Source organism: Myiozetetes cayanensis, unplaced genomic scaffold (genome assembly GCF_022539395.1).
Source record: "Myiozetetes cayanensis isolate MyiCay16 unplaced genomic scaffold, myiCay2020 scf19, whole genome shotgun sequence".
Classification (NCBI taxonomy): domain Eukaryota; kingdom Metazoa; phylum Chordata; class Aves; order Passeriformes; family Tyrannidae; genus Myiozetetes; species Myiozetetes cayanensis.
Genome location: NW_026087400.1, coordinates 127,912 through 150,673, shown reverse-complemented (window position 1 = coordinate 150,673; position 22,762 = coordinate 127,912). Strand labels below are relative to the sequence as shown.

Below are 22,762 nucleotides of genomic sequence, written 5' to 3'. Positions count from 1 at the left end.
CCTATTTCTAGCACAGATGCCCAGCACAGAAAAGATAAAGAAAGAATCTTTTGATGAGCCTGATTCTGACTCTATATTTGAAGATGAGCTAACGGAGGAAGATAACCAGAGTGACGCATCCACTACAGAGACACAAGAGGAGTCCCAACCCAGTGACTCTGTGGGGAGGCTGAGGCCCAAGCCTGCTTATCTGAGCTCAAATCCAAAAAACCAAAAGCAAAGTTTTCTTCCCGTGACCTCAAACAGCTGGTCCCGGAGCCAGAAGATAAGATATTCTCATGCTGAAAAGAGCAATTTCTGTAACATCATGATGGTGAGTAGTATGACCATGTTGTCTCTTTGCATATCTACTGCTTTTGTGCCTCAGCTCTGACTTTTTTTCACCTCTGCCTGACTCCTTGGTCTCTTGGGTAAGAAAAAGCTGCAAGATTGGTTCCTGTCTAGTTAATGACTAACAGGAGGTTCTATTTTCTGTCTTCCCCACTTTTAATGACTTCTGATTTAGACAAGGTAAAGGTAAGACAAAATTGTGCAGAATTACTGTCATGAATATGTGTGTGTATATATATTTAAAGGTATGTATGCATATTTTAAAAGTCCCTGAGAATTGCATTTAAAACAGAAAAAAATGCTACTTATTTCTCCAAGATAAGAACTTTAGCCCAAATGTGCATGGAAACTCTTGTGGTATTTAAGGCTGATATTATGTATTTTTAAAAGCTGCTTCAGATTTCTTACAGTGGAGTATGTGACTAAAAATAAGATGTATTTCACTTGCTCAAGGAGAGCTGAAGCCAGAAATGTCTTTGCAAACACAACAGTTCCAATCTTCTTAGGCTTTACACAAATCCCAAAAGATATATTTGACACAGTGGAAGAGCTTTATGTCTTGTGTGTCTTCTCTTTCCCCATGTCCTGTTTGTTCCTTTGTAGAAGGGGCTCACAAGGGAAAGCTGCTCTGTGCCTCCACTCTCACTATTCACAGTCCTGTCTGTTCAATTATATTGCTGGGATTTTTGAACTGCAGCAACTGAGATACTCACTCATGTTTCCTTCCATTAGTTTTGCTGGAGTGGTAACCTTGCTTAGGCTAGACTAGCTAAGGACTGGAATCATCCTAAACTGCTGCAGTTGTTTGACTAACACACCCTGACGCTGAGCTTCAGCATGGAATCAACAAGTGAAAGCATTTTTAACATTATTAACACCACCAAGGCCGTACCAAGTCAGTGTAGTAACAATTTTTAAAATTTCCTTTTAATTAATTTCATAATTTTTCAAAGGGTAACAATGCTAAGAATGAGCTTGGACTTGTCTAAGCTACCATTTGATTCTTCTAGAGCTCTTCACATGTACAAGTATTGACTTGAACACAGCAGCTTGGTCTCTTGTAGGACATAATACCATGCTGAAAGGCTTGCAGGTTGTGCAGGGTGGATGAGGGAAGGGAACAAACACTTGTGGTTTCAAAATTATGTCTATTCCACCGAAAATAGAACCTCTTCTGAAAACATCATTGCCATGACGATTCAGTTCTTCCTTTTCTTCACCAGCTGTTGTGCACCATGTTTTCTTCTCTCACCTGGAACTTTGTCTGCCTGTTGCTCCAGATTTTTAATGTCCTGAGGATTCTACTGCTGCCGTCCTATCTGATTATCTACATGGCTCAGCTGTTTGCTTTGCTGTGTGAAAAAGCTGTGAAAATCCTGGACTCCCTGAGACTGGAGAGCAGAGGACTGTTGGCTTCAGTCCTGGGGAGGAAAGTGGAGCTGAGTAAAGCTCAGAGAACCACCAGAGGGTGAAAATAAAGCAGGTGGTCCCATGGCTTTTAGCATCCATCCTGCTCGGCATCAGTGAGGGTGACTGCAGTATGATAGATGGATGGGAATTCTCTGAGAAGGAAACCCACTCAAGACTAAGTCAGCACTCACTGAGGTCACAACAACTACTTTCAGAATACTGACTGGTTAAATATGAAATGAATGACAGCAGCCAGTTTCTCGTCCGCTGCATTCTGCTCCCCTTCCACTTCAGAGGAATGAGTCCCTTTTTTATAAGGACCAAGCACTGGACCAGTGATACTCTCTGCTCACACTAGTAATCTTTGTTTTCAAACAAAAAGGGATCAAGGCAGTCTCTCTCTGTAGTGGTTCTTACTGGGACTTAAATGCAGTACAGCCCAAGGATTATTATATTTATAGTCCAATTAGCACTTTTCTGATCTTCAACTTGTCAGTTTGCAAAGCAGGAAACAACTTTTCAACACTCAGGTCTAATAAATTAAGCAAACCTACTTCCAATTAACAAGAAATAATCAAGCCTTCAGCAGATCCCGAGCACGTGTGGCCCTCCTTTCCGTGCAAGCTCTGCTTTTCAGCACAGCTGGCAGGTTGATGGAAGGTTAGATTACAGCCTAAAGGGGCACTCACCAGCAGCTGGATTTCACTAGTTGTTGGAGCCACAGGGAGGGTGGTAGGATTGGGATGAGCCATCATTTTGTGGCCTAAAGGTTTATCGAGGTGTTGGGCTGTGTGCTCCTGGCATCAGTGCACGCATTCAACACACTCATTTTTTTTTTCCTTTAAAGAGAACCTGAAGTTGCATCCCAAAGAGCACAGAGCTAATTGTGAAAAACCTTCGTTTCTGCTCCCCACGTGCAGGCCGCAGGCTGTGTGTCTGCAGAGCCTTGCATGGGAACGCTGTGTAACACCAGCCCATAGTAACCATGAATCCTGTCCTGTTTGTGTTTGCCTTTCCCTCCCCATCCTCTGAATGTGTCCAAATATTTGCCCAGAGCTGTACGCTCCTAAATAAAAACTGTTTGCTCACATCTTTATTTTCGCAGTTCCTTTATTTGAAAAACAAACAAACAAACAAACAAACCCCAACAACCAAAAAACCCCCAAAAATCGAAAACCACACCAAACCCAAACCAAACCAACCAACCAACCAAAAAACAGCCATAGAAACAAAAGCCTTTTGCCAAGGACATCCCTCTCTTCCCGGAGGGGGTTTGAGGATCTTCTCCCATGAGGTTTTCCCGTTTACTCCCCCTCCTGCCAGCGCCGAGCGGGCCGGGGCGGGTGCTCCCTGCGGATGCTGCAGAACCGGGCGAAGATGCCACTAATTGCGGGGGTGCCGCGGGGCGAGCTCGGGCAGCGGCCCCGGGTGGGGTCCGCCCCGGTCCCGCCCTCCCGTAGCCCTCCCAGCGGCCGGGGCGGGGGAAAGGGAAGGGTCCCCTCGCTTGGTCTCGCCTTCGCTGAGCTCTGCGCCCGTCCTTAGGCGGGTCCGGGGCAGCAGTAACGGGGTCGGGAGAACCCTTTGCCCTTTTCTCCTCCACTCCGCCGGCTCCCCTTGTCCGCAGCGCTAACCCCTCCAGGTAGGCTGGTGCTTGGTGGATGTTGGGGGGCTCCGGCCGTGCCGCGGAGCTGCGGGATTTCTAGTGCTTTAGGTGCTGAGTTGTCACTTTTCCTACATAATTTGTCTTCTGCCCGGCTGGGGGAATGGGGTTATTGTCTCAGCTCTAGCTCCCCTTCTGACATCTAAAGTCTGTCCTCACTGAGCCAGCGAGGAGAACGTTTTCTGATAGTCTCAAGATTTTTCTCTTTTTATTTTCTCCTTAATCTATGTCCACTTAAAAAAAAAAATGTTGGCAGGAAGGGCTTAATCTTGTAGCTGCATCTCTGGGGATGCCTCCAATCTTGCAGCTAAATCCCTAGGGATACCTCCTGTCTCTATTGGTTTCACTTGCTTAGCCTACTTGAGTATGTTGTTATAATCTCAGTTCAAAATGAAACCTTGTTATCTTGTGGCAGTTGCCATAATTTAAGTTAAAACGTTATAGAGGGATCATCACTGCAAAGAAGTAGATGAGCTGAGGTGAGTAAATAAACAACCCGAAGGTCTAGGAGAGTATTGCTTCTTGAATTATGTGGTGATGTTCTAAAGCCCACAGTATACGCTTTGTGTAGTTTTTAGTCAGTGTAAATACACTCGGAATAGCTTTAGCTTGGCTGGGCTGGCTGTCACTGGCAGTGTCACTGTAATAGCAGGGAAGTTGGTGCCAGCTTGCAAAACCTGCTTCAGGAACTTATTTTGAGGGCTCCTGGCTCCTGTGAGGTGCCTAGTACCACAGCTATGCTGATGGCACTGGTGATTTATACCTGGTTTTCTTGTCTCTGAGCTATGAGAAATAATGCACAAACAAATATTTGGTTAAGAATAAAATTTTGTTTGAGGATTTGGCTAAAAGTTGTATGGAAAGGACAATTTGGCTATGCTGTGGGTCTGTGCTTCTTACAAGAAGTTGGTGATGTGTGAACCTGGCCTGGAGAATGGATGCAGACCTCCAGTTGTGGGGGTCTCTGTTTGAACTCTGGAGACTGTGCTGTGATACATCTTTGTTAAAATATTTCCTTTCCCTGAATCTGGCTGTAATGCCTTTCCCTGTGCCTATCTTTGCTGAGCATTTGGAGTTCACAGCATAAATGTAACATGATCTCCCAGCTGCCTTTGTAGTCTGCAAGTGTTTGAATAACATTAGTAAGTTTGTGCTTTAACTTCCCTTTGCTGTGTGTGCAAAAGCTGTTTCCTGGGCATCAGCAAGAGAGCTTACAGCCTTGGATGTTGTAGTAGAGCTCCTGCCAGTGTGGTTGTTTACAATGATTGCAAATAGTTTTGGATTTAATTCACCTGAAGATCTCTTGTTCACCTGATGCAAAGCATCATTTCTCATACATATCCCACAGCTTCTGCCCCAGGGTCCTTCCATACTGTAGCAAGTAGGTAATTTTCTTAGCTGAAAAAGTTGGATACTAAAACCTGGATTGAACACTTTGGAGCACAGCATTAGTGAGAGCTGTAGTTTGGTAGTTCCTTTTGGCTGAGTTTAAGTCTCCTGGGAGGTGGAAGCTTGCATTTCTGTATTCTGAACATGGTAGGCGTATGGTACGCATACGTGTTTTATGACCTTTTGCACATCACTAAATCTCTCTTTTTTCCCCCTCCTTCCTATTTGTAAAGCATTTACTTTACAGGCATGGTGCAGTGGTGGGGTTTGTTAAACATTAAGACTCTGTTGGGAAGCATTGTATGTATAAAAACATAAGATAACAGTTTCTTTCTCCTCTGAGCTCAAAATCCTGGAGGAAGTTGGTAGAAGACCAAAACTCTAATCTAGTGCAAACTCAAGTGACCTAATGTGTTTTGGTGGATTTAAGTGATAAACACAAATCAGTATGTCAAAGTATTTTGAAGGTCTCGAAGCATGTTGGGATTCCTGACTTGTCAGCAGGGCCTCTCTGAGTAACAGCTGGGTGAGCTGTGGCTGTTTACATCCTTCTGCTGGAGGAGTCATGAGATGATTTAACTTGGCTGACATCTGTTTTCAGTAAAGAGGAATTGGGGTTCTTGGGTCCAAACTGTGTGAAGAAAAATAACACTGACGGTTTGGCTCAAGGTCCCTTGTGCCCCAAGAGGTCACAGCAGCAGCAGTGGAGCTCTTGGGTTAATCAAGGCATATTTTTTGAGAATGTTTTTGACAGTGAAGGGAAAAACCCATAACTGTTGTGTTCCAGTTCATAGCATCTTTGATTAGTTGGATAGAGGGTTGTTACTTGTCAAAGCTTTATAAATTGAAATGGGTGAGTGTCCAGCTTGCCTTAAGGAAAATACCACTCCACGGGAGTACAGGGGAGTGTTAAAATGGGGACCCAGAGAGGTGGTGGCATCTCAGCCCTTCACAAGACCCAACTGGTCAAAGCCCTCAGAATCCTGGTCTGGTTGGTGTTTGATCCTGCTTTAAGCAGGAGGTTGGCTGAGGCAGTGACCTGAGGAGCCCTTCAAATGTGCTTGTGATGGCACATGTAAACTGCTCAGGGAGCAGTGCACTTCTGGGTCTGCAGGGAGAAAAAGATGCCCCACTCCTTTAGTGTCTCCTTAAAAATCACTGTGTGACTTGCACTGGGGTCTTCTGTTTTTCTGGGTAAGGAGGGCACTGAAGTGTACATGCTCTACACACTTAGTTTTTATATCCTGTGAAAGTTAGTGACTGCAATGTATGACTAAGAATATGGTATATTCTAGCTTCATGTGCCTTTTAGGCTTAGCAAAAGGTTTGCTTTATTGGGGATGTTATGACCCACATGCCTCTATTCCAAGCAGTTTAAGTGCTTTCAGTTGGAGACATAAAAATATCTTAGTTGTGACGTGGTGTTTGAGCCTTCCTGCTGCAGATGCAAAATCCATATGGCAATGAGGCTTAATTGAAACCTCCTGGAGTTACTTTTCTCCTGTAACATATTATATGAAACATTCTTTATAGAGCTGGCTTGAAAGGGCTATCCTTAATTAGATATTTCTAATCAAATAGTGCTTTCTGAAATTCTGCTCCTAAGACACATGATTTTGAGTCATGTAAGGCATTTTAATTTGAGATACTACATACCAAATACGGTGTGTATGATTTATTCATGATTTTATGCTATGGACTTTAGATGTAAGTCATCCACCACAACATTGCTAATCTGTGGGTAAGTTCTTCCAGGTGTGTTGTGTAGTGAAAAGCTTGTCTGAAGTCAGGACTTGTTGCTTGAAAAGTTGGATCTCTAAACTGGTTTGAGATTCAGATGTTCATAATATTTTCTGGTATTTGTTGCTGCTTGGTAAGAATTCTGGGTCAGTTTGCAGGGGAGTACGTTTTGGGGTTGCAGTTAAGATTGGAGAAAGAAATACAAAAGCTGATGTAGTTTAAAGCATATTCCCCAGAGTAGATTACTCCAAGAGTCTGGAATGTGTCGGTGGGAGGCTTCAGTTTTAGTGAGATGATTCTCCATACATGCAGGAGTCCTTCCCCTCCTAAATAATTGTTTCCATCTGCATAGCTTATTCCATCAGCCCCAGGGCTGCTAGTGCCTGGGCTGCTGAGCTATTAAAATGTGTCTTGTAAAAATTAGGATCTTTCCCACTAAATCTTCTGCACTAGCTGTGTACGAAAAAAACTTTGCTGTTGTCCTACAAAAAAAATAGTAGGGCAACCCCCACTGGGGACCTTTTAAAATAAACAATATTCTGGTATTTCTTTCACATTCTTTAAAATTTTTAGAGGGAGAAGTTTGAGGACCCTCGAATCTTCCTGCACAATGTCTGGCAATCCAATTATTAATTCACTAGTTGTTCGAGGGTTGTTTAGTTTTTTTATAATATGGAATTTTGTCCACCTGTGTTAACTTGCAGTGTCTCTGGCTACTTGAATTGAATTTTGTGGCTTATGATCTGTGAGACGTCCTTGTGAACATACACACTCCCATCATATCATGGAGCCTGAGCATAGGAAGTGACTGAATGAAACATACAGCTGAGACCTCAGTGTTTCAGCAAACAGATTGGCTGAGACCCAAGAAGGCTTCTGGTGGATGAGTTGCTGTTCTTGTGGCACCGATGTACTTATCCCTTTGCCCTGTTTTGTTCTTTTAGAGAAGGTTCCTTCTGAGATGATGGACTCCATTAGAAGTGGAAGTAGGTACCAACACGTTACTTTTATGTGTAGTACAACATACACTACAGGGAAGGCACTGCCAAGAGGGTCCAACCCTGCTCAACCATTATACACTGGTGGTTCAACAGTAACATACTCGGCAGCCTGTGCATGGATAAAGCTGTGACAGGAGCTTTTTTTGACAGGACCAATACAAAATTTGAGACCAAAATTTATATTTCTCAGTTATTCCTGCCTGGGTCACCTAGGGAAACATGGGAGATGTATCATTATAAGTAAGAAACAGTGCCATGGCACAAATCCTGAATACTTTTCACTCCCTTGCCTCTGTACTCAACTTTTTGAAGAGTCTCGTTGCTGATTTTCCAACACACAAAATAAAAGCGGAATCTCTTGCCTTGAGAGTGTGTGTAAGCCCTTGAGTGAACAGGAGCCTGGAATTCTTGCAAAGTCCATAGCAGGTGACAATATATAATGGAACTGGAAGGATATCCTCTTTAGGCAACAAGTAAATACAGCTTTGCTGATGAAAGTTGTTTTTCTCGGCCAAGGTAAAGCTTGGACAATGTCGCTGTTTGAAAACAGCAGGGCTGGCACAGTGGAAGGAAATCCCTGCATGGCTCACAGCGGAAGGGGGATATGAGGCTGCAATATATACATCCCTGCAGCTGATCCCTGATACCCTTGTTTTGGCCAAATATTTCAGAATCCTGGCCTCCCTCCAGCTCCTGCATAGGAAGGGTAAAAGCAGATAAAGGTAACAGCTGTATTTAGCTGCAGTATTTCCTTTGACTAACGGGAGACCTTTGACTCCTGGGAGCAGCCCTTCTAATGATATCCCTCCTCCAAGAGTTTGAGTTCATTCACTCGGTGCTTCCTACACTCTCTTGGCCAGCATGAAACAGGCGCGAGGCTTCCGGATGTTTGCAGGCCAGGAAGAGTTTGGAACAAGCGCAGAGCTGCCAGGTCCATTGGGAGAACTCAAGGCTTTACAAAATACCAGCACTTGTGGTGGGAAAATGCTCTTTGGAGAGTGGCTTTTTTGCAAGGCTTTTTTCAGCTGCAATAATGTGCTAGCTGGAAGAAAAAAGAGCCAGGGGAGCAAATTGATAAGTAGGACCAAGGAATTGCTTCTTGAAGGCATTCCTGTGAATTCTGCTTGTGTGGTCTGTGCAGTTCTGTAATGGATTAGCATCACCTCATTGTTAGCAAAGCAGATGGCAAAAAAATCTAGTCTTTGTAAAGGTCAAGAAGCTGCCTCTTAGTTGCTCGCTGGGAATCTATGAATATCATTTAACCCCATATGAGTACTTTTTCTGACAGTAGTACTGAGTCAGGTGTCCCGGTTCATTCTCACAGTTCCAGGAGGATGTACACTGTGAAACCAACTTTATTATGTGGGCTTATCAGGTAAAAAATTCAAACAAGGACTCAGTCCCTTCTCAGTGGGACAGTATAGCTTGTTAATTTTCTAATTAATTAATTAATTCACAAATTGGCTAACTCCTGTGCTTATGCAGAAGCCAGTTTCCCAGCTGATGGTGAGAATGCTCATCCTTCTTCTTCCATCATGGTGCAAGCATCACAGTGGAAAGCCTAGGAGCCTTAGTAGTGCAGATGCTGATGGTTTAGCTTGAAATCTTTTTGGGTAAGGTGATGTACTTACAGCTTCCATCATGAAAGTTTGGTTTCTACCATTCCTGTGGGTTGTTCCAGTTAATTCTCAAGAGTTTCAGTCTTATCAGAAACTGCTCGACAGTTGCTTTTGCAAAACTATGGGGAAAGCAGGTCTCACCTTCTCCCCTCCTGTGTATCTGCAGCTCTTGCTTTAGTCCAGCGGTGCTGCTGCCAGAGTAGGTCAGACTGAGCTGTATCAGCATTTTTGGGCCAAAACCTGAGCCGGAGTTGAGTCAGCAGCCACAGCCAAGTTATGTCCATGTCAGAAAAGAGCCATTGTACAAAAGCTTGACTGCTTAGACCAGCCTGGTTAAAACATAGTCCTGAGTGTCAGCCGTGTTGTAAGAACTGTGAGGTAAAACACAGTTGCTGTAGTTCATCTGTTTGTGTGTATGTCTTGGTTTACTTTGATGAAGTCTTTGTAGTTTTCAGCTCACCTGCAAGTCTGAATTGAATTCCTGCTTCTTTCACTTTTTGGATTCAACAGTTCTTATTAATTGGATGATCTATGTGATGCCTTCTTTTGACCTTCGTGCCAGCCCTTAACTACTCTGACCTTGCACACCAGGTGTGAGCTGAAGAATAAAAATCTGTCTTGCAACATCACTGGGCATTGATACCCAAGACTGCATGTGTTTGACCTTCTAACTGGCCCTCCAGTTAGAGCAGTGGATTTGTGGATTTTTTAAAAAGAGTAATCAGCATGTGGGGATTTATGGACACTAATCCCTGACTGAGCTGTGAGATGATCTTACACCACTAACCTTACCTGCCCCATGTTCTTCCTGTAAATCCTGCACTACTGAGCTGTTTGGGAAAGTCTGTAGCAAGCTCTTCCGTCTCGTCACTGGCCCCCAGGCTAGGTCGTGCCTGACATCTTCCAGTCCTGGTTTTCATGAAGACTCGTGTAATTAAACTTTGTCATTAATATTTTGGAAAAACAAGCCCTCTCCTAATGAATTAACAGACTCCTGACTACTAATAGGTCTGTGAGAGCCATGAGCCGTGTTGCGTAATCAGGTTCAGCATCTCAACCAGTTTTGTTCCAGCTGTTGCATCGTTTGTAGATAAAACCAGTACAAACAAGCTCTGTGTGGTGATGCCAACAAAGCAAAAATAGTCACAGCTGACATTTTTGCACTTCTGAACCTTCAAAGCAGCAACCCAACTCTGTTTCTGTCCCTGCTCTCTTCTCAAAGGCAAATGAGGAGAATGCCCATAAATATAAATTACAGGCCACTTGTAATCTGCCTACACACAGAAGTTTGGATTCCTCCTGGTGGACCTGTCGCTGCAGAAGAGAGGACAAAGTAGAACAGAAGCCTGTTAGGATATGTGATGGCACTTTGGAGTAAAACATAACTGTTGCTTAAAAGTGGAATAATTGGCACTTACAGTTGCCTGGGTGCGAAATGAGAGCTTCTGCTACTCGACTGTATTAAATCTTCTTTTTATTTTGGAAATAACTGATTGAGCAATCAGTATCTGTAAAAATGTTGCTCTCTTGGAGAGAGGGGTATCCTTCTCTTCCCTGCTCTGAGGGTGATGGATCTTCTACCCACAAATAAGCACAGTGGCATTTCATTCCCAAGTGCATGCCCTGTATCTGTGCGTGTGTAGGGACAATGTGTGGGGACCTATTTGGTAATTATGTTTTTCCAAACATGAATTTTGAGTATTTAGGTTAGTGGATTTAGCTTTTATTGTCGTCATTCAACAAGACAAGTTTCAACAACACAGAGGGGGGTCCAGACAAATCTCTGGAGTAGTTTCAGCTAGTCTGACTCAATATAAAAACGTACGGGGGAATTTTTAAAACTGTAAGGTACTTAAAATCTGTTAAGGAAACAAAACCTTTCCTAAATGAGACACTGCTTTGAAAACTGCTTTTATGCTTAGCCTGTGCTCTGGTCTTTAGGTGTTTAATTTTAATCTTAATAAATAGCTTAATTCTGTAGCTATGATCAGGTCACTCCTACTTTTCTCCTCCCATTCTTACTGTCCCTGCTAAAACTCCAGCTTATCTGAGCCAAGCTATCAGTAGGTACTGTTGTCTCATAAGCTTGATAGCTCTGAACCATTTGCCCTGTACTGATTGTGGGGCTGTGCCATGTGCATGATCTCCTCTCAGGAGTGGATGTTTGGCATTCTTTGGGCAGTAAGTCCTATGGGATGCTCAAAAACAGACTGACTCATGGTGAGTTCAGCCCATGGAGCCTATCCTGCTTCTGTGATTATGGTGCAGGAAATAAACAAGATGACAACTTAATCCATCACATCTTTGGGCTGGGAACTGGGGCACCAAAGTCAATAAGAGTTCATTTCTGACACTTCCTATTCGTAGCCCTGTTGCCCTATCCATTTCCCACCAGAAAGAAACAGAAAATCCAACTTGCAGAAAACAAAATGAGGGTTGTGAAATGGGCTGGGGGTGAGTGTGGAAAGTAGAGATTTTGTAAAAACTTTTTCCATGAGAATTAGGGAGGTGCAAAGTGCTTCATGGTGTTGGGGTGAGCTCTGCAGTGTGTACTCCAGTCCGGTGTGTGCTCGGCTGGCATGAGGTGCTGGTTACTCATTGCAGCTGACAGGGAACTCACTGGTCCTTCCTCCCCACCTGCCTCTCATTCATCACCGTAGCAGTGATGTGTGGCACTGTCAGCTGCCTGCAAGGATAATAGTTCTCTGTGTTGAAGAAGTGAACAAGCAGCTTGCTGGTCATTAATCTGGTGCCTGTCACTTCTTTCTGCCTTTAGCATCCAGTAGGAAAGATACAATTCTTGCAAGGCACAGCACCCTGTGATGTCAAACACATGTTTGAACAGGGAGGTAAATGAGATCATCCTCTAAAACCTGCTAAGACTTCTAATTTTATACAGTCTTAAATGCCCAGGAGGCTGAAGCACATTAAATTTAAATTAATAAGTAAATCTTGATTATTCATCAGAATAAGTGTTTTTGAGTGTTAAGAATAGCTGCTGTGTCTTAGTGCTTCCTCCCATTGTTACAGCTCTTCCTTGAGGAGTGGAAATGTTTTGGGTGATTTAAATTACATTTACAGTAGTAATTAGGTTTAAGCATCTTTGCAATTCACCTATCTGAATATACATCTGTGTCTAAAGAGTGTGTAACTTTTCTTCCCCTCCTCCTTCATTCCCCCAAGACATGACATTGTCAAACAGGGTAGATGACTGGATGCAGTTGTGTACCCAACCACTGACCTGTGTCTGGTGGAGATCTCTGCTTACAACTGCTGCTTCTGATGGTGACGTGGCGAAGTGGCTCTGTCTTTGCCAACTGACCAATCCCTCTGTGCTACAGCATTGTGTCCCCCCAGATATGCCCTTTGCCCAGTGTTGTTTTCCATATTCTTAAATGAGAGATTGTTATATGCAGATTGCTATTAATCTCATTTTAGGAAACACTTGTTGTTGCTGTTTGTCTGCTGCCTGGAGTCCGGATCCTCTGTTACAACTTTTGGATGCAGTGAAGCAGACCGTGTGCTCTGACATACAGCTGTGGCTGCAGACACAGACAGGGCTTGACAATAAGCAAGGTCTGACTGTTCATTGTTGGGGCTGAGCCACCCCAAGTGTGGGTAGAGAAAGAACGTTCGAGGGGGTGATGCTGGGCCTTTGGGCAGGTGATGCTTTATTCCTCTGCTTGCACTGGGTTGATACTCCAGCTGCCATGGCCATGTCTGTATCTCTCCCAGTAGGATGACAAATTAGATCTTGTCTTGTGCAGTGAAGTCATGAGTGGAAGCACTTTTTAGGGTCTGAGTGTTGCTGTGGCTGTTTCTTGACAGAAAGAAAACCTTAGAGGTTTTGGTTTGCTCTCCCACCTTAGGGCACAGCAGAGCCAAACCTGTTGCAGAGCTGACTGCTGGGACTTGCTGCCTTACCTAGACCTGATGGCAGTTTAGCACTGTGCCCCAGGCCACAGCCTGGGCTCTGCTCCCTGCCAGACTGGAAATAAACTGGGACTTGGATAATTTCACTGCCTTGGTGGCTCCAGAAACTGTAATAATCTCTTAATCTTGATGGATCCATGTGATGGATAGGTAACACTATGTGAAGATTTTCTTGTTATGTGGTGGGATTGAGGGGGGCTAAATTACTTTCAGCCTTTCCTAATCATAAACGCCCTAAAAATAAACTAGCTGGAGGAAAAAAGAGTTACGTGTTATGGATTTTGGTTACATTCAGGTTTTTCCACTCCACCCTGCAGTGTGTCACTTGCATTCATTTTTCAGGGTAAAAAATTACTTTGGGGATACTTGAAAAAATGTGATGTTGCCATAAAACATTGTGACGCAGCTCATAGGCATTGTGTTCAAGCTGACCTGAAGGCACTGATGCCGGACTCTGTCAAGAACCATGAAGAAGCAAGGGATTCCCTGGCTGGGGTCCAGGCTGGGGATTCCTTGTAGGCTGGATGAGGGTTCCTGCAGTCTGCAGGTCTCCAGCCTGCTGAAATTACTGATTGTCCAAAAGCAGGTTGGATGTTTTTCCACCTCCTTTTGTTTCTGAAGAAGTCAGGCCAAGTCATGTCAGTTTAGCAGGAAGTGTAGATACCTTCAGAAACAACTCATGCACTAAAGCGGTGACGGTAACAGTGCTGGGTCTGTATCTGTGATTCATTTGAACTAATTGGCTGCTAAGAGCATCAGTATGTCTTTGTCTCCATGTTTGAGTAAGATTCAGCTCCTGTGATCCAGATAGTCTCATCCTAGTGAGCTTGTCTCATCTCTGATGATGCCAGGAAGACTGTCCTGGAGCGTGAAACATGCTGGAGAGCTGGAAGCCAGAGTTGGAATATTTAAGCTGATAAACTCTGTCTGAAAAAGCAGACTCAACTGGCCTCATGTTCTGTTCTTCCACCTCTTTTCTCACAAGCGCAATCTAGGAGATAAACTTACTGATTGCTCCTCTCAAATACCATGAATAACTGAAGGCCAGACAGGAGTGAAGACATGAGAGGTTGTAGATGGTTGTTATTATCCACAGAGATCTGAAAGTTTCAGTAATGCTTGTGTACTGCTTTATGTGAGTAATCAAAGCTGAATGTACTCTTAAAGAGTTCTGTCTTCATTTTGGATACTTTAAATTTGCCTCAGTTGTGCAAGAAGCCTGGCTGAGTTATCACCACTGCATTAGAAACCTGTGAGGATCAAGCTAGCTGGTATGAGTGTCTGGGAACCCCTGTCTTCAAATTTACCCATCAAAAAGGATGAGCAGCTGGCTGCTGAAGTTATTAAAAGAAATGTAATGACAAGGAACATGACTGAGGGACAAAAAGCCATTGACTTGCAGTGCTGGAGGCTTAGATGTGATTTTGTGTACAGGAGAAGGAATGGCCTGAGACCTTACCCCTTGTTTCAGGGCAAGGTTCATTTGGTGGGGAGGTGTTTGGAAAGGCTGGGTGGTCCCTGGGGAGAAATTATGCTTTCCAAAGTTTGTAAAAACAGCAAAGCTTAGAGCAGCCACATCTCCTCTCACAGATGCTTTTGTCTCTCTTTGCTCTGCCCTCCCATGTCTCACATGCTGGGCAGTGTGTGTGGTCACACACGATGGTAATGCTTCCGTCTGATGTAGCTTTGCAGCAACTGTTCTGTGTATCTGTATAAAAGCATTAGAATTCTTTAGATGTGCTTTTTGCCTTTTTCTAAGATCTTCACTACTGAATAAACTTTTATGACTGGAGTCTAGAAAAAAATTCTTGGTTTTGAGGCCATGGCGCAGGTTGCCCAGAGAAGCTGTGGCTGCCCCATCCCTGGAAGTGTTCAAGGCCTGGTTGGATGAAACTTGGGAGCAACCTGGGATAGTGGAAGGTGTCCCTGGCCATGGCAGGGTGAAACAAGATGATCTTCAAGTTCCCTTCCAAATCCTTCTATGATAATATGCTGCTTGTGTATAATTCTGTGCTGTTGTAAAACCTGTGGCCTGCGGATGTGTTTTGGTTATAACTGTGAACTTCACAAGCTGGGACGTTCTGTAGTTCATCTTGGTTTGGAGCTGATGGAGGAGGAGCTGTATGGATAACAGGAGTTTTGAATTTTGAGGGGAGGAATAAAGTTTTACAGGAACTGTAGGTAAGGAAGGAAAGAGAGGAGGGTTGGTGGAAATTCCTATGAATATTTTCACATACTTATGTGGGGAGTTGTAGGTGTCCCAGACCAAACAACTTCCCTTCGTCAGCACCTGGGGTCTGATGCTGGGCTGTGAGGCAGCGTTCCCTTGGCAGCAATGTGTTCTTAAAGAGACTGGATTAAAGCAGTGACTGGATAAATTGCCATGTTAGTAGGAACAAAACTGAAATGGGCTCTTTGCATCCTTTTATGAGGGATTGTCTCTAAACTGACTGATGCTGCCCTTTAAGCTGTTGGAGGCAGAGGAGGCTGAGCTGTAGATCCAGCCTTACTGGGAATATTGGAACTACAGAGAGGGATTATTACTTGTGCTGGATAAGCTTTGTGTACCTTCATTAAGAAAACTTAAATAATTATCACTTTGGGGATTATAAATAGTAAATGTTATAAGAAAGGAGAGTTGCAGAAACACTGAAAGGAGGTTTAGTGGAGAGAATAACAAGGACAGAACAAACCTGTCAGGGATGGCTGCAAGTAATCAGATTGCTTTAACCCTTTACTTTCTTGTGCTTTGCTTGTTGATGAGAATTTAAAGAATAATGTGGATCTTGCAAAATATTCTCTGTGGGTGTTATGGGTCAACTTTGCTCTGTCAACACCAGTGTCTTACATCCAGCTGGGGTTTACTCACTGCTCAACTATGGCAAGAAATGCTGAATTTGCTTTTTTAATAAGCACTCGGAGTTTTTTCCTGCTCTCCCGAACTCCCCAGACAGATATTTCATGCTTTTCTAGATGTTCTTTTACTGCAGGGAAGTACAATTTTAAAGAGCAAATAGGCTGTTTTGACTCCTCCTTCCCAAGGCTGTGAGAGGGAGTTACTTTTTCACGTGACTGAGGCTTATGTTAATGTTTAGCAAGCCTTAGCTTCAGCCCAGCCTTGGAAATAGTTCCGTGCTTTTTTCTGTGTACTCCGGGCACTGAGTGCTGGCTGTGGGCTGTCTTCTTCAGCCCCTCTCCCAGGCGTGGGCGGCTCAGCCTCAGGCACTTGAAGGCTCAGGTGGATTTACTGTCACTTCTCTGGGGCCTGCTGAGGCAGGTGGACGCAGGGAGGGAGGAGAGGATGCTCACGGCCACCCAACTGGCACCTCATGGGTGAGTTGTTCCTGGCCAGCAGTGTTTGGAGGAGCACGGATGGACTGACTGCTGCCCTCCTCCCCACTTGGACATGGACAAGTGTGGCACGTGTGGCTCCTGGATGGCCAGAAGTGGGATTCCCAGGCCCTGGGGGGTTCTGGTGCCTGCCTGGGCAGACAGCTGTGCCCAGGTGCCGAGCAGGTACGGAGTGTGGAAGCAAGGTGAACTTCAAGTAGTGAGGAGGCTATTATATGCTCTTTAAATAGGGCTTTGAGTGCCTTGATCCTGAAATGAAACTTTGTTAAAACCCCCTTTCTTTTTTCTTGTACTAATTCTGTAATTGGGCTGAGTGCAGCAAGCTGGAGAAGTGGGACCTGGGGGACTGAAGTGCTGATTGCCTGTTCCATGGTTCACTGGTAACTTGCCTGGGCAGCTCCTGGGGTTTGGGGGCTGTTCAGGGATTTGTGGAACTATATAAAGGTAAGAAGTGCTTCATTATAAATATCATGCAAAGCGCTAGAGGATAGAACTGAGATTTGAACTGCTTTGCTTGACAAACACCATCTTATTGGTGTGCTTACTGGACATTAAATTACTTAAGACTTCATTTAATGTGTATTTGCGTCAGCTTAGAAGTTGCATCAAGTTTTAGAGTGTTTCCCTGCTGTAGTAATTGAAATCTTGTGATTTTGTGTGAATGTACCCATTTTTACTTCTAATCGTTTTCATGTTTATGTCCAAGTTCTCATTTTTTCTAGTCTGCTTTGACATTGTGTGTTCAAAGCAAGACAGGACATCTTTAAAAGACCCCAGACAAAATTTGAAATTAAAAAAACCAAAACAAACAAACAAAAAACCCAAAACAAAACAACCAACCAACAAACAAAAACCAACAAAAACATCTTAGGGGACTGACAAAGGAATAATATAGTAAATTACTTTAAAATTACCTGTGTGTAAGAGAACGAGATTAACACCTTGAGTATGACAGGACTTCAGTAAAAATAAAAATATTTGTTAACAATTTATGTTTTTGCCAAACGAGTTAGTTGAATTCCAATGTCTGTACTGGTGCTAGAACACCTCTATGGTCAGGTCTGAACAGATCCTGCAGCAGGAACCTCAAACTCGCTCACTAACTTTGACCAAAAAACTGAACTCCAACCAAGTGGCACTTCCCACCTGTTCGCTCGAAACTCACCACTGGTGAGATGTGTCCTGTGCGTACATGTGTAACCAAGCCTTTCTGCTAGGATTTATCTAAGACGTGCCTGTAACAATACAGCAATGATACACCAGCCATCCTGACCTTCTAATTAATTGCCTTTAATCACTGCTTATTTTTGATCAGTGACTGTGACATGCTTACTGGGTTCCCACTAAGACTGGCTTACATAGCAGTGGTGGTGTCTTGGCTCCAGAGCAACACTGAGAAAAAGCCAGTGCTGAGCCAGCTGTGCCTGCTGCTCCTCCTCTTGGTGTTGTAAAGCTTGTCATACCTTAGGAGGCTCACGAGTGGGGTCACTGGCCCTGGGCTTGCTGACAGCACTCCAGTTACTAGTTACAGAATTAGTTATAAATTTTTACCAAGGGCTTTTCATGGCAGTGCAACAGCCAAGCACTTTTTGTTATGTGTAATATCTCTTCCCTGAGAATTCCACACATGGAACTTATGACTCTTCCCTGTCTTCCCTCATCCCTAAACCTCTCACACATGAAGCATAGCTGGATTCCAGCACACCTCTCAACCCCTCCTTACCTTGTGCTGGTCAGCAAGTCACTCTTGTAACCTCTTCAGTGCCTCTCACTGGCACTGTTCTCATACAGCTGATCAACAACTTGCAATTACTCATTCTGTGCTGCAATGCAGGTACAGCTGATAGAATGGGCAACAAGAAGAAATAAGGATGAGCTCTGTCATCCTGATTTACTCAAAGCTCAACATTAAAGAGGTTGTAGGACAAATATTTAGTATGTGTGAATCTGCTTTTGTAAAAAGTCTTTGTGTTAATGAATGATCACAGAAGAAATAAGTTCACAGCCTTTTTAGAGTGGATTCAAACATACTAGCAGCCTTTCCTTTGGAATCCAGGTGGTCCCTCACCCCTTTGTCCCAAAGCTAGGTGCGTCAGGTGCATACAGCTTTAGCATCTCATCTGAAGTCACAGCAATGATGGAAATAAAGTCAAGGTGTAACGGTAGCATGTTTTGAGGATGTGTTCAGTAACTGGGAGGTATTGACTCATTCTGTCTCGGCAAAATCCCTGGCAGTGTGTGCTCGGGGCTGTGACAGACAAGTCACTAAAGGGCAATGAGTCCATGCTTGCTGCTTCCTTCGTGGGAATCCTGTGCACAGGCTCAGCCTCAAGGCAGCTGGAGGAAGCCCAAGGCAGCTTCTGTACTGAGGGACTAGTGTGGGAGGGTTCTTATCTGTAGCCAGTGCTACTGATCTGTGGGGTTTGGGATCCTGGTGCCATATTGATAGGGGAATTTGACTGTCAGACCAGGCCCTTGTGACTAAAGGATAGATAAAGCTATCTCCCCCACCCCTTCTAAGGGGGGAAAGTGAACAATGGGCTCATCTGTAGTGACCTTACAGGCAAACACGAAACCATGTACAGGGAGCATAGCCTTGGTCTTCTGAAGGCTAAAACAAACCCTAGTGTGATGGGGCAGACACCCAACTAACAGTCTAAAATTATTCAAAGCCATTTTTAGTTTAATTTGACTGTATCTGCATGGGCTTATCAGTCCTGTGTTTGTTCTGCTCTGAGTTTCGGTCTGAGGTACCTCCAGGCAGATCTGTAATTACAGGCAACTTTCCTTATTCCTTAGCTTGCTAATTTACCCCCTTACTATTCCAGATGAAGGCCTGAGACAAAGAAGTTGAGATGGAGTTTCTTTATCCTTAAATACTTTAATAGGGACCCTTATTGATAAGTTATAACCTGTGCTTTAGCTAATGTCCTAGTGCTATGGTGGAGGTAACATAGAATCATAGAATCAGAGAATGGTTTGGGTTGGAAGGGACCTTTATGCCCACCTGGTTCCAACCTGATCCATGGGCATGGATGCTTCAAGGGGTGGGGCATCCACAGCTTCACTGGGCAACCTGTGCTGGTGTTCTACCACCATCTGGAGTTCCTGATCAGCACAGAAAATGTTGGAGGTGCTCAGCTGTAGCAGAGTGATACATACAAGCATGAGAATTCACATCTTTCACTCCACACATCCACAGAGAAAAGGATTTCTATTCTCTCTTTCTAGTGTCACTGGGGATGCCAGGACAGGAGGTGTGGTTGTGCCTTCTCGTGTGACTGAGGGAAAGCTGGAACTGGTAGGGATTACTCCACACTCTCAACGCGATCTGGCACATCCTCTTTATCACTTGCAGAACAGGATTCTTCAAAACAACCTGAAATGGCGCTGCTCCCTGAGCTGCTTGCATAATGGAAGATCTTGATGAGCTGATTGCTGTGTTACTGAAAACAAACTCTAATCTTATTAGCAAATTGTGGTAGTGACATCTTAGCTATTCTTGCTGATGCTATAGAGACCTTCAACTGTGCTGTCCCACATGTGCGAAGTCCTGATAAAATGCCTTAATAGGAACATGAGTGGTGGTTGGCAGCAGTGCTGGATAAAATAGTCTGAGCTAAAGGAACTGTGACTTCTCATAGGGGATGTTCTCAGTGAAACTACTATGTGAGCAAATCTGTGGTCAGAGATATGCAGGTGTATGTCAGCAGTGACAGACTGCTACTAGGATTGCTTTAATTCTGGTTCTTTGGCTGCTTTGGTTGAGTTAAACCAGAGAAAATAAAGCATGGTAACAGTCTATTGGGTAAGTTACTGTTTGTCGCTGCCACAGTAATTTTTTTTTTCTTTCAAGACACTTGTGTTTCATGCTCATGGTCTGAATCATTATAAATGATGCTGTGATTTGGTGGACTGCTCCTAAATTGCTGTTGAGGTTAATTCAGACTCAATCTGTTTCTTTGTTTTTTGTGTGCATTTGTGCTTGCTCCAAATCTTTGGAAGTGTTTTTAAAGACTAGGTGCTCCTTGTGTGGCAGGACTGCCTTGTCTGACTGAATTCTTCTGTTCTTGTTGCCTTTTTCTCATCTTAGTTTTTCTGGAAACGGTATTAAAGGAATTCCATTTTCTTGGCTTACAGCTGTTGTCTCCTGTTCTGTTTGAAATGCTTGAGAAGGAACCTCCTTATTTATTCATCTGCTGGAGAGGTATTTCAGTGACGGAGGGATGTTGAGCAAGCAGAGTAGTCTAGGCAGCTCCAGGTCCTTTGAGCAGCTCTCTGACAGGAATGATTCAAGCCTGGAATGAACAAATGCATAGCAACAGTGTGTATTTTATTTTGATATTCAAGAGGGTGAAGAGTTGCATGAGTGTTTGCAATACATTTGCAGTGTATTGACAGCATCTAGGAACAGATCAAGAACTACTGAGACTGCGTTTCCCAACCCAGGATCAGTGAGGCACCATCACTTGGAGTCAGCACTGTGCAGGCATGTGGAGCTCCCAGGGACCCACATGGAGGGAATGGAGAGAGGAAATAATAAGAAAATGAACTGTGTAAGGTCCACACCAGTCTAATTACTCATAACTGTGTCATTAACACAGAGTTAGACTGTAGATTTTAGGCGAATCCTAAGCCCCACTAAAACTGTCTGTGCTCTTAAACAAGAGGAGAAGGCTGCATTAGGATGGTCAGTCTTTCCACAGAAGCCTTCCTTTATGGTTGTCCTTAACTAGATCTTTCTGCCAGTTTGCTTTTTGTTGGGTTAATTTTTAAAGCTTCATAATCTGATGCTTTTTGTTACATTGGCAGTGCAGCAATGTGAACTTGATTATTGCGCCTCCTCTTTGCCCAGTTGCAACCAAGCAATTAACATTTTAAGCCACCAATCTCTGCCTTCAATCTAAACTGTTGCTGTATTTACACGTTGCAGGTTGCCCTTCAGTTGACTGGGGAATGCAATGAGGAAGAACAATCTTTCAGGTGCACTGAATCTAAAATTAACCTTCCACCTGGGTAGCTGGATTTGCAAAGCACTGTGCGCTGAGTTAAAAAAAAAAAAGAAACTTAGACTAGAAAATAAAACGTTTTCTAAATGTAAAAACTTGACTTTGGTGTTGTCCTTTGAGGCAGGAGCAACAGCTGTAGTTTAGGGTATAGAGATGGGCTTTGCAACCTGCTGCCGCTTTGTAGAGCTGCTGTGTGACAATAACATCCCGCACCTCAGTGAAATCGAATTTAGTGCCTGACTACCTGGGCCTGTTGAGGAAAAAAAGTCAAGATGGCTTTTAAGTTGCTTGACACATAAGTAGTTCAGAGATGGCTTTTCTAGAATAGTTTTGTAGTGTGACTGGTTCAGGGGTGTTTTGGTGCAAGTAGTACTGGAATATCTGTATTTCCAGCTGTAGAAGGAAGCAAAATAACTGTGGGTGGTGTGGAAACACAAGTCAGAGTGGGATGGGGACAACAGTTTGCTGTTGTGTGGCAAAACTATATCCTTACACCAGTACTCTGTGCAAGAGTCTTGGTGTGGACTGAAGTACATCAAAAATAGCTGCTGGAAAGGTTATAACCTGAAACTTGGGCTGAATATGCCCTAATGCCTTAGATAAATAATGTTGCACTTGTAGTAACATCTCCTGGACCGAAACTCACATTCAGGGTCTGGTATCTACATAAGTCACGCAGGAGACCAAGTCAAGAACCACTCTTTGGAAAGAGCTGAAGACTGTATTTATGTTGGCTTAAAATTGTGTTGTTTTTTCCAGCAGGTATGGGGAAGGGATTGTCACAGCCATGTGTGACACAGGCTTGCCACAGAGCACATCTGCTGTGTGCAAGCTGCTGCTCAGGTCTAGGGAAGGTTCTACTGGAGCTGCAAACCTAAATTCTGTTTTGGTGTGAACCTATGGAGATTTTGGGGGTGTTAGATGAGCCAGCTCTAAACCAAGCTTAACATAAAAGGAAGATACATTTCAGAGCAGCTTTGGTCTGTATAAACTAAGTTCTACAGGAGTATAGGGCAGTTACTTAGGGCAAGAAGAGTAGTTTTTGTGCCTGCTGAAAGCCTGTAGTAGTATAATTAGGAGAGCTTGTAAAAGATGGTCCTTAGTATTCTGTGTTGGGAGACTGCTCTTCAGTGCAAGTTCCTATGCCAGTGTTTCTGACACTAACATGGTCAAAACCAACTTCCTCAAGATAATATAAAATCCTCCTTCCAATTAGTTTTGTGTTAGTGTTGATTTCTATTGACTGGTGCAAAATAGAATCCTAGTGAGATGTCGTGGTAAGGTATTAAACAATCTTTTTTTGTTGCTAGCAAGGTGGCT

At 43.7% G+C, this 22,762-nt stretch overlaps 1 protein-coding gene across 2 annotated transcripts in view; it reads left to right on the top strand.

Annotated features, from left to right (window-relative positions):
- Positions 1-3,248: 3,248 nt before the first annotated feature.
- Positions 3,249-22,762, top strand: part of ARHGAP40 (Rho GTPase activating protein 40) — a 37,093-nt gene continuing 17,579 nt past the window's right edge. The window contains exon 1 of one of the 2 annotated variants that reach the window (XM_050314007.1): positions 3,249-3,379. Coding sequence is in view for 1 of the 2 variants with exons in the window: in XM_050314006.1 (XP_050169963.1) it covers positions 16,489-16,598 (110 nt within the window). In the remaining variant the exon portion in view is untranslated. Of the gene's footprint in view, positions 3,380-16,488; positions 16,599-22,762 lie in introns of those variants that run through there. The other variant, XM_050314006.1, reaches the window with a different exon arrangement.